The sequence below is a fragment of the Schistocerca serialis genome, chromosome 4 (genome assembly GCF_023864345.2).
Source record: "Schistocerca serialis cubense isolate TAMUIC-IGC-003099 chromosome 4, iqSchSeri2.2, whole genome shotgun sequence".
NCBI lineage: Eukaryota > Metazoa > Arthropoda > Insecta > Orthoptera > Acrididae > Schistocerca > Schistocerca serialis.
In genome coordinates, this window is record NC_064641.1 from 783,520,732 (window position 1) to 783,533,130 (window position 12,399).

The 12,399-nt window shown below is 40.4% G+C and overlaps 1 protein-coding gene across 2 annotated transcripts in view; it reads left to right on the forward strand.

Moving 5' to 3' along the window:
• LOC126473359 (transcriptional regulator ATRX homolog) overlaps nt 1-12,399 on the forward strand; it is a 479,699-nt gene that overhangs the window by 63,864 nt on the left and 403,436 nt on the right. For both annotated transcript variants that reach the window (XM_050100365.1, XM_050100366.1), the window contains exon 4: nt 9,165-9,286. In XM_050100365.1, the coding sequence (XP_049956322.1) occupies nt 9,165-9,286 (122 nt within the window). The remainder of the gene's footprint in view (nt 1-9,164; nt 9,287-12,399) is intronic.

Below are 12,399 nucleotides of genomic sequence, written 5' to 3' on the forward strand. Positions count from 1 at the left end.
TGAGCTTCCCCCACTATCACAGCCAGCACATCCCATGATCCTCAACAGAGTCAGTGGAGGAGGGAGATGATCAGTATGTGTATCGCACCCACTTGTCCAGGATGTCAGCCGGCTGGAGTAACCTGACGATGACGGCACATTATGCCGTTGAAAATTCCTTCTCCGACAATCAATCAATATGGCTGCATGTCTGAGAGACTTTCAAACAGCATGTTTTCCAGAAAACTTATGAACACACAACTCAAAAATATTATTTGCAGCTATGAAAGCTAGTAAAATAAAACTTATCCTCATGTACAATAAAAATTGATACAGGGAAATTTGGAATTTCACACTGGAAAAACTTGGAAATTGCAGGGAAATCTGTAAATAATGCAGTCATCACTGTTTATTGTTTACTAATGTTATATATATATTACCGAACCCCTGTTCTGTGTTATCTAAATAACTCTTCACAGTATGGAATGCATTGCTTAACAGATACTTGTTAACTGCCTCTCTAGAACAGTTTACTTTAGAAATATCTTTGATCTCCTTTAGCAGTTTATATTAAAACTTCATCTCTAAGCAGAAACCATTAAACCCTGATTCTTTAAAGATTCGAACTCTCATGTGTAAAAGAGCTTCAAATATTTTATTGCTTTACGAATGAGTTAATGTGTTAAATAGTTGTCTTTACCCACGTAAGCGAGAAAAACTTAATAAAAGATTTGAAATTATGATTCTGTGTTGGAAGTCACCAAGTACTCTCATTATGAAACCTGAGTGTATACAAGCAGGGTAATTTGTTGGCGTCAACTAAAAAGGACTTGCAATATGGCTCCCAGCCACCAATGCCATACGATTACACACTGTTCATCATTTTAAGCAAAACTAGTTTTCCACTCATCTCAATGTTTATGACATCAGGTATCCAGAACTATATGTTGCACAGTGATACAACTTTGCAGTTACATTCAGTGATATATGTAGATACTGTCTGCAAAGTGGTTGTAAATAGAGGTAGTAGTAAAGATGTAATAAATTAGAAAGTCATGCCTGGTGTTGAAGTTTGGCTGAATGGACAGTGAGAATATAGTAAGCGATGAACTTTTTCCTTTCATAATTTGTGTGTGTGTGTGTGTGTGTGTGTGTGTGTGTGTGTGTGTGTGTAAAAGGGGGGGGGGGTTGTGTCAGTGGGTAGTAGTTCCATAAACATTTGAAATTGTCTATAGACTTTTGATTACAAAGTGCTCTCATTCTCATTGTCTTATTGTGTTGAAAATTTAATGTTAAGATTACACCTCTTAATGAGTAGATTAGGACAGCATTTTAAATTTTTAAATTTCGTTCATAATTACTCAAAATATTGAAAATTGAATTTTTGTACCCTCTATACTGCAACTGGAACTGGACTCCGAGATAGCATTTTATAATAATATAGATGCTGTATTAAATTTTATGGTTATTCTTTGTTGATAAATGTATGTTCATCTAGATCTTGTGCAATGGTCATGGATGGACCTGTTTTTACAGTAATTATCAAGGTTGGTTTTGGTGTCTGTAACTTATAGGGTGAAGGGATTCTCATAGTATAGTTAAAATCTTCAATTCTTGGAACAGAACTATACAGTGATCCTGTTTACTAACTTTTGTTGTTGTTATTAGAGTCCTTTTGCACAGTTTATGAACTGTGTTCTTATGTTTTGCATTTGTTCCCCAAAAAGAATTCCATAGCTATGGCCTGAATGTACCATATTGATGCGGATCTAATAATCACATTTTGTTACCATATATAATATTCAAAATTGGGATGCGCATAAGATTCGTTGGTGCATTACATTCAAGTGCAAACTTGAATCTGTCATTCACAGGCAACATAATAGAAATTTACATATTGTTCCTTATTTACATATTGTACACGCGATGAAGCGTAGTCCATCATCTGTTACTGGTAGTGAAACACCAGCAGTCTCTAAACGTTCACGAGCTCAATTCGATGCACAGAACTACAACCCCAAATCGTTCCCCTCCATGGCCACACCATGTGAGGAATGTCAAGCTAAGGATGACAGCGGATCTTATTTGCCCCGGTACCATGTATGTTCAAGAGCTGATGGGGAATCTTTCATGGCGATGAAGCCTCAGTTTTTTTGTTGAGCATTTAGAGGACACGTTTGGGGAGATGGAGGTATTGTCCAAAATGAGATCTGTGTCAGGCTTGATCATAACGGCATCCTCTGCCCAGTCACAGACTTACTCACTTGTGACAAGCTAGGGGATGTTTCTGTAACCATCACACCCCATAAGAGCCTAAACATGGTCCAGGGTATCATATTTCACAGTGGATCAGCCAGATGATGAAACATCTATCTGACTACGAGCGACATATCCTCATCATCTTCAACCGGATCTGGTGTGATGACGTCTTTCCATCGCAATGGTGGGAGAGCACCACCATTCCGGTGCTCAAACTCAGTAAAAATCCGCTTGATGTGGATAGCTATCGGCCCATCAGCCTCACCAACGTTCTTTGTAAGTTGCTGGAACATATGGTGTGTCGGCAGTTGGGTTGAGTCCTGGAGTCACATGGCCTACTGGCTCCATGTCAGGGCAGCTTCCTCCAGGGTCGCTCTACCACTGATAATCTTGTGTCCCTCAAGTCTGCCATCCAAACAGCCTTTTCCAGATGCCGACACGTGGTTGCCGTCTTTTTTGACTTATGTAAAGCATACAACATGACCTGGAGACATCATATCTTTGCCACTTTCTATGAGTGGGGTCTCCGGGACCTGCTCCCGATTTTTATCCAAAACTTTCTGTCACTCTGTACTTTCCATGTCCAAGTTGGTGCCTCCCATGGTTACATCCATATCCAGGAGAATGGAGTCCCACAGGGCTCTGTATTGAGTGTGTCTCTATTTTAGTGGCCATTGACGGTCTAGCAGCAACTGTCGGGCACTCCGTCTCATTTTCTCTGTATGCAGATGACTTCTGCATTTTTTACTGCTGCTCCAGTACAGGTGTTGCTGAGCGGTGCCTACAGGGAGCCATCCACAAGGCGCAGTCATGGACTCTAGCCCACGGCTTCCAGTTTTCAGCTGCAAAGTCGTGTGTCATGCACTTGTGTTGGTGCCGTACCATTCATCTGGCCCCACAACTTTACCTTCATGACGATCCACTCACTGTAGTGGAGACATATTGATTCATAGGACTGGTTTTTGATGCTTGATTGACGTAGCTTCCTCATCTTCGTCAGCTTAAGCGGAATTGCTGGCAGCACCTCAATGCCCTCCGTTTCCTGAGCAACACCAATCGGGGTGCAGATCGTGCTACGCTGCTGCAGCTCTACAGAGCCCTTGTCCAATCCCGAATTGACTGTGGGAGTGTGGTTTATAGTTCGGCAGTACCTTCAGCATTGCATTTACTCGACCCTGTGCACCACTGCAGGGTTCGACTAGCGACAGGAGCTTTTATGATAATTCCGGTGACCAGTGTACTGGTGGAGGCTGGGGTCATTCCATTGCAGATCAGACGTGCACTACTGCTCGGCAGTTATGCTGCACACATTCATAGTTCTCCCGAGCATCCAAATTACTATCTCCTGTACCCACCCATGGCAGCCCATCTCCTGCATTGGCGGCCAAGGTCGGGGCTAACGATTGTGGTTCACGCGCAGTCCCTTCTCTCCGAACTGGTGTCCTTCCCTTTACCACCTCTACTTGCGGTCCATTCACGTATGCCTCCATGATATACACGTAAGCCACAGCTTTGTCTTGACCTTTTGCATGGCCCTAAGGACTCTGTTAACCCCGCCGCTCTCCGCTGTCACTTCCTCTCGATTCTTGACATGTTCCGGGGCTCTGAAGTGGTTTACACCGACGGCTCGATGACTGATGGTCATGTAGGCTTTGCGTATGTTCATGGAGGACATACTGAACAGCACTCCTTGCCAGATGGCTGCAGTGTTTTCACCGCAGAGCTGGCAGCCATATCTCGCGCTCTTGAGCACATCCGCTCATGACCTGATGCGTCATTTCTCCTGTGTACTAACTCATTGTGCAGGGTTTTCAGGCTTTGGGAGATGGAATGGCATAACGGTATGCACAACAAGCTGCATGTCATTAAATAGATGACGAATGTGTGAAAGTCTTCCATACGGTCCTCTTGCATGGGATCTGTTGTCCTCTGATGGCTCCGCTTTGGCCATACATGGCTAACGCATGGTTACCTTCTTCATTGTGATGACCCACCTCTGTGTCACTGTGGCATCCACCTCTTGCTGGACTGCCCACTTCAGCCACTCTTCAGCGGACTCTTAACTTTCCCAGCTCCCTAGCTTCGATGTTGGGTGGCGATGCCTCAGCAGCAGCTTTAGTTTTACGTTTTATTCATGAGAATGGGTTTTATACTTCGATGTAGGTTTTAGCGCATGTCTTTTGTCCCCGTGTCCACCACGCTAATGCTTTTAGGGTGAAGTTCTAATGTGTTTAGGAGTGGCTGGCTTTTTCTTTTTATTCTTGTTGTCGGCCAGCCACTGTAATCTGCTTTCTTGTTTTACTCTCTTCTGTTTCTAGGGTCTCTCTGTTGTTCTCTTGTCCTCTTTGTGATAATCTCCGATCATGGAAAACTTTTTCAGCCGAGACTAGTATCAGACGTAATTTCATACTGCAGAATTACCCACAGAATGACAATGGCCAAAAACCATTAGATGAACAGTCTCACAGAATGCTTTAACAAGATTTTGTCAGATTTTCTTCATCATCAGGATCAAAGAAGCACAACAGCTGACTTGCGTACAGTCCATAGACACTCAGGAGGAGGAGGGGGAGGAGGAGGAGGAGAAGTAGTGCTGTAACACCCACCAGCAGCCAATGAGATACAGCTTGGGAAACATGGTATTGATTCTTACACCTGTGCAGAAAGTAGGATTATCAGAAAATATAAACACTACCTTGGGGAATATTGTATCCTTCATCGTGTATTGGATGTCACATATAGAGTCAAGGATTATCTCCATTCATAAAGGAGACAAAAGCTCAGAGACATTGTCCATGCACTCCATATGAAGCCCTATTACACTCCTGAGGCACAGATGATGAGGACTTCTCAATCAAGGAAATTGAGAGCCCACTTGATAATCACAAAGATTTGATTGGAGGTCTGCCTTAGATGCACATCATACTAAAGAGAATGTGACAACATGATCTGAACGTGAGAACCCTCCGTCACTGCCACGAACAGGACCAATGACCAAATATAGATTACGATGGTGTAGTCGACTCTAGTGAGAAGTTATGAAACAACGGATCACTATTTCTCCCAGGAGAGACAGTAATGCCACAAGCTGTGCTGCATGCAATGTGGAGTATCAGTTAGTGTTGTTGCCTGGCATGCTGCGGATCACTAGACTAAAGCTGATTGACAGAAAATATTTGCTGTATTTACCATTTGTAGAAGGCTCTCGAAATTTCTCATGTTTGTGAAATTGTGATGTTCAAGAAATCCAAGAATAGTAGGCTGGAGAACACCAGGCATCTTATTGCTACGAATAATGTAAACCTTGTCAGTTTACATCCAGGTTTCTCTGTATCTGTGAAAAGTGTTATGTTTTGAGCAGAAATTGCACAACCAGTATGTCAAAACAGCTCCTCACAACTGACTCAAAAATATGATGATGGCAGTTGAAGCACAACCAGCTGTTATTTAATAATTATTCTAGATTTTTATACGAATCATTTAGTTGACAAGTATTGCTGGCTGCTGTATCACAACAAAGTACTTGAATTTATCAATTATATACCCCACTTCTCCGCTATTTGGTAAACACAATGGTTTGCTCCTCTGGAGGTGCTGGTACTCCAGAGATTTCTTATTGCCTTGAAAAGTTACTGTTGTTGTCAGTCTATCAATCTTTTCAACACCTGTGAGTGCAGGGAATAACTTTCCATCCTAGTCAAACATCAATTCTTTGCAGTTTTTAAGGTTAAATTTATGCCTTTTTTGTATACCTAACTTCTCTTAAGATTTTTGTAAGGTCTTAAATATAAGTATGATGTATTTCCAATTTTCAGTTGTGCCCAAAAACTTCTGCAGCAGTTATTAATAAGTAAACTCCGTTTCCATCACTGGTCTTGCATAAACAACAATTTCAAATAGACTGGAATTAAAGTAGTGCAAGATACCTCTGCTCGCTGGAATTCTTGACACTGCTGTAGTTATTGCTGTTTCTGATTTTTGCAGAAAAACGACAGACATTGTTTCACAGTTACCAGCATAACAGATTATGCGCTGGTTGTTGTTGACTCATCTATTTTGATGCACCATGGTGATGAATGGCAAACCGTTGTTCCATTTCTTCATAAGTCCATTTTCTGTTTAAGTTTGCATTGGAGTGGACTTCAGCGATCTTTCTTCCATGTGTTTTAGCCATGAAGGCCAGTCATCCTTTTTGGTGTTGAAACATCATAAAATTCACATTATCTATTTTCTTCAGCTGTTCCAAAGCATCTTAATGACATATTACAGAAATTGTTCATTATTTCTGTAGAAAAACATTTTTCCTTGTCTGCAGATCCAGTGTAATGTTTCCCTAACCCTTTTAATTCATAAGAGAGTTTGAATTGTGTACCACCATCTTGGTAAATTCCTGAAATAGAAATATCTGCTTTTTGCCAACAAATGTAAATGTTTTGAATCACCACTGCTCCATTTTACTTTTTTGTAAGCTATATCACTTTTAGATTGTTAAAGAAAAGTGTAAAATTTGCTGGTTGAGGGATAGTTTGTCTCAGATGTTTGATTAGAAACTTGCCTGACAAAAAAGTTTCCTTAATGTATGCAATGACTGGAAAAAAGGAAAAAAACGAATGCCATTTTTATCATCCTTGAGAAAGCAAGTTACAGAAGTCCCTTCGCACTATTAGCACACATTGTTGGAAAAAGAGTTGAAAAATCATATGCGAAAGAAAACTTCGTATTTGCTTACAAATTAAGTAAACCAAGCACATAATGTCATAAAAATATGGATATTATAAAAGAAATCAGTGTGGTGATGGTGGTGGTGGCGATGGTGGTGATTTCTAAGTTTACCTAATAATACACACACCAAAAAAGTTTTGCATCACCCCGGTTCCCAGAACTCCTGGACATAGACGTTGACTGTGGGTATTATATCACAGACACAATCCCTTTGACTGTTCAGAGATGTCACTAAACCTGCCCAAAGATGTAAAAAACTATGAATGAACAGCACCTATTAGATGGACGTGGTCCAACAGCCGATCAGTTCCAGTCATTCCACCAGGAAAGAGGTACATGGCTCTTGTTGTCTGTAGTTCAACCATGCCTAGACAGTCAATACCGCGGTTCGATCGCATCCACATTGTTACTTTGTGACAGGAAGGGCTCTCACCAAGGGAAATGGCTAGGCATCTCGAAGTGAATCAAAGCGGAGTTGTTCGGACATGGAGGAGTTACAGAGAGACATGCCTCGCTCAGGCCGCTTAAGGGCTACTACTGCAGTGGATGACTGATACCTGCAGATTATGGCTCAGAGGAACCCCGAAAGCAATGCCACCATGTTGAACAATGCTTTTCGTGCAGCCATAGGACGACGTGTTATGACCCAAACTGTGCGCAATAGGCTGCATGATGCACAAATTCATTCCCGACGTTAGTGGCGAGGTCTGTCTTTGGAACCACGACATCATGCAGCACGGTACAGATGGGCCCAACAACATGTCGAATGGACCACTCAGGATTGGCATCACATCCTCTTCGCCGATGAGTGTCACATATGCCTTCAACCAGACAACCTACATACGCCATTGGTGATCTTGGAAGGCACCATAATGGCTGTGCGATACGTGAATGCCATCCTCCGACCGATAGTGCAACCATATCGACAGCATATTGGTGCGGCATGCGTTGTCATGGATGACAGTTCACACCTCTATCGTGCACATCTTGTGAATGACTTCCTTCAGGATAATATGACATCGCTCAACTAGAGTGACCAGCATGTTCTCCAGACATGAACCCTATCAAATACGCCGGGGATAGATTGAAAATGTCTGTTTATGGATGACATGACCCATGATCTACACCAAATCGCCGTTGAGGAGTGGGACAATCTGGACCAATAGTGCCTTGATGATAATATGCCACACCAAATACAGGCATGCATCAGTGCAAGAGAATGTGGTACTGGGTATTAGAAGTACCAGTGTGTACAGCAATCTGGACCACCACCTCTGAAAGTCTCGCTGTATGGTGGTACAACATGCAGTGTGTGGTTTTTGTAAGCAATAAAAAGGGCAGCAACGACATTTATGTTGATCTCTTGTTCCAATTTTCTGTACAGGTTCCGTAGTTCTTGGAACCGAGGTTATGCAAAACTTTTTTGATGTTTTTATTTACTAAACTTAATTGTAATGTAAACCATTCAGTGTTTTTTCATATTTATTTAACAGTAGCAAATCACAAGCTACATGTGACAATTAAAGTAATGAAAACTTGTTATAATTTATATTGCTAGTGTATACAAGTGATTGAAGCGAAAATTTCAGAATTTCATGGACATTGAGGGACCCTTTACAGTTGTTTTGTTGTGCTAAACAATTTCACAGACTAGACTTTTTGTTGATGAGGGAGCGGGAGCCAAACTTGTGGAAAGTTGAAAAATAAGCACCATGGAATATTGTTGATTGAAGTTGCGCAGTGACCAATAAGCAATTGTGGTAGAGGTCACAAATATTGTATCACTGCCATAATTAAGAGCTTGTAATGCACACTGATTGTAAATTTCCCCTTTCAGAAACATGGGAAACTTAATGTTTAAAAACTCCCTTTTGTTCATCAAAGCCACCCAAAGCCTCACTCCAGTTTGTTTGTTTTGTTGTCTGCCAGGTCATTGTCCTCAACTGCACTAATTACAAGAACTCAGTGGTTTCTATGTTTTCTTCATTAATTGTTTTACAATTGTTCTACCATCTGTTTTTAAAGTTTTCCTCCCTTCATGCCAGTACCTATTTATTTAAATAACATCATTAGTCTTAAATTAAATCCGAACCACAAAACTGCAAAGGTGGAGAATGACAATGTATGTTGTTTTGTATCTTTCTATTATATTTACTAATAGAGATAATTTACTAACAGTCAGTTTATTTGTTATTGTTTTATAGGTATAGAAGAACTTTTGAGCAAACAAGTAAGATGTACCTCTTGTGCAAAGGAACTGCGTAGCCGCATTGTGAATGGCAGTGAAGTTCTGTCACATCCAGTGTTGGACGTTCTCTTGTGCAAAGTAATGAACTGACTCCTGAAACTATAGCTTACATTATGTTTCACAGTTTTGCAAAATCAAAATATTGCCTTAGTTTTCGTGGATTAATGACGTGTGTTTTCTTAGTTATTGTCAGCTATGTTATGTTAGATGCAATGGAAAGGAGATAAGATTTGGTATCTGAACCATGGTTTTATTATAGTTGTGTGCTGCTCGACCATCCAGAATATATTTGCATTTATTTATGTTATTAGTGATATCTGTAGCACCCTTTATGTTTATGGACCAATTAGTCTTATGTACTGTAAGCAGCACATACTGATCCAGATGTAAACATGGTGTCATAACATTAAAATACGTTACATATTTTATTGAATGAAATATGACTTGCAGTGATTTTCGTATCAAAGCTTGCTTTGCTTGGTGTGAGAGAACTGATTGAAGCAGCAACTCGGATGGTCTGCTGAACAAGATAACTGATACATTTCCAGAATGAGATTTTTCACTCTGCAGCGGAGTGTGAGCTGATATGAAACTTCCTGGCAGATTAAAACTGTGTGCCGTACTGAGACTCAAACATGGGACCATTGCCTCTTGCGGGCAAGTGCTCTACCATCTGAGCTATCCAAGTACGACTCATGACCCACCCTCACAGCTTCAATTCTGCCAGTACCTCATCTCCTACTTTCCAAACCTCAGAGAAGCTCTTCTGCGAATCTTGCAGAACTAGCACTCCTGGAAGAAAGGGTATTGCGGAGACGTGGCTTAGGCCGGTATTACACTATCAAATTTCTTTGTTCAATATCTTTGTTCACTATCTTTGTCAAAGATATTTGATGGTGCAATAGGGACTTTGTCAAATGTCGTCCAATATTTGATCAAATCTAGGGCCTCGCTGTAGATTTGATCAAAGAAATCGCTTGTCTTCTGTTCACTGCAATGTGACATGTTACCACATGGAGCGCTAGCATCGCTGCAGCGTTCTGTCGTCTGTAGTGTTTTTATAAACATTGATGGTAAATAGAATTGGTGTATGCCGACAACTATAAAATTAATAGAGATGTATGAAGCGGATGAGGCGCTTTACAACGTGAGGCACTATGAATACAAAAACAGATTAAAAAGATTGGAGACCTGACCTGACCTGACCTAACCTAACATAACCCTCTCTTGTAGCAAGGAATTGGAGTGTTACAGTGAGCCTGTCTTCTGAAGAAGTAGCAGTTCTTAAGTGAATATTATGCTTTGTGATATGAGGATACACTTCACTGAGCACATACAGAAATGTATGCTCATCCATTCTTAAGTAATTGATGTATGACGTCTTCCACTGTAAGCTCACATAACAAGTTATGCTGAATGCTTTTATCGTGTCATCGTAAAACCCACGGCTTCACCCAGATTAGATTAGTTTTTCGTTCCATAGATCCGTGATGAGGAGATCCTCGTGGATGTGGAACATGTAAATTTTTTAAAATCTGAAATAACAATACTAATAGTATGAATAAATACATCATTTGTTTCTTTTAAAAATTTCGTCAATGAAGTAGAAGGAGTTGGCCACTAGTAAGTCTTTCAGGCTCCTTTAAAAATGATCTTTATTTGTAACTAAATTTTTTATGTTTGCCAAATTATTGAAGGTGAGTGTTCCTCAGTCGTGGACCCCTTTTTGAACTGAAGTAAGTGCTTTTAAGTCCTTGTGCAGATCATTTTTGTTCCTGGTATTGTATGTATGAACTGAGTTGTTTGTTGGAAAAAGAGATATATTATTTACGACAAATTTCATTAAGGAGTAAATATACTGAGAGGCAGTAGTTAGTATACCCAGTTCTTTGAAGAGGTTTCTGCAGGACGTCCGTGAATTTACTCCACAAATAATACGTATTGCACGCTTTTGGACTCTGAAAACTTTTGTTTGACTTGATGATTTACCCCAAAATATTATCCCATATGACACTATGGAATGAAAGTAGGCAAAGTATGCAAGCTTTTTCATTTTTATGTTGCCTGTGTCTGCGAACACTCGAATTGCAAATACAGATTTGTTAAGGCGTTTCTGCAGTTTTGTGGTGTGCTCCTCCCAACTGAATTTATTATCAAGTTGTAATCCCAGGAATTTAAGACTGTCAACCTCGTATGTATAGTTCCTTTTTTCCCCCCCACTTCTTTTCCATATTTGCACACAATGCAATTGCGGTACGGGCAACTACTGCCGTTAATAATAAGTTGTTGTCAGCCATCTTGAACTTTGATGAAAAATTTGATGACAGTGTAATACCCCTTCTAGTGCTACATCAAAGATCTTTGTCAAATATATTTGACGGAATATTTGATCACATCTTTGATCAAATCTTTGACAAAGAAATTTGATAGTGTAATACCGGCCTTAGCCACAACCTGGAGGATGTTTCCAGAATGAGATTTTCATTCTGCAGCGGTGTGTGCACTGATATGAAACTTCCTGCCAGATTTAACTGATAACATTGCATATTTGTATTTTTCAGTCTTTTAAGTTAGCATTTATTGCTCAAGGGTGAAATGTTCATCACATACTGTGCATTTTTGCTCTGGTAGATGCTATTATGACTGTATCTACAATGTCGCCCATAGTGAGCTAATGAATTATGTATAAATTATGGACACATCTCACTTATGGATGAATGTATCTACAGGCACTGTAGATAGGTAATACGTGTCATTTGCCAAAAAGTGTCCTCCTCTTCCAATTTGTCAGCAGAAATCAGGATAAGTTGAGGCCAAGAGACTGGTGAGAACCAGTCATATTTTCTACGACAAAGTTGTGGCTTCAGTATTTGGAAGATCTGATGATTAGAAGAAGGAACCACATCATTCACAATCAATGTTATACAGTGAGGAAAGGTACACACTGTGACTTTGAGATGAGTCGGTAGTATAAAGGTGGATGTGTCAGCATAGGAAATTTGTTTGTAACTACAGTTAATGGAATTATGTATGTGACAGGTGTGTTGCAGAGCATTCAATGAACTACCACTGATTTGAAAGCAGTGCTATGATGTCCTTCCTCATTGTCTTAACCAATTTCATACTCCCCACTTATTGTGTCATCCTTGAGAGGGAGCCATACATATTGGTGTGGCAGATGAGTGTGGGAA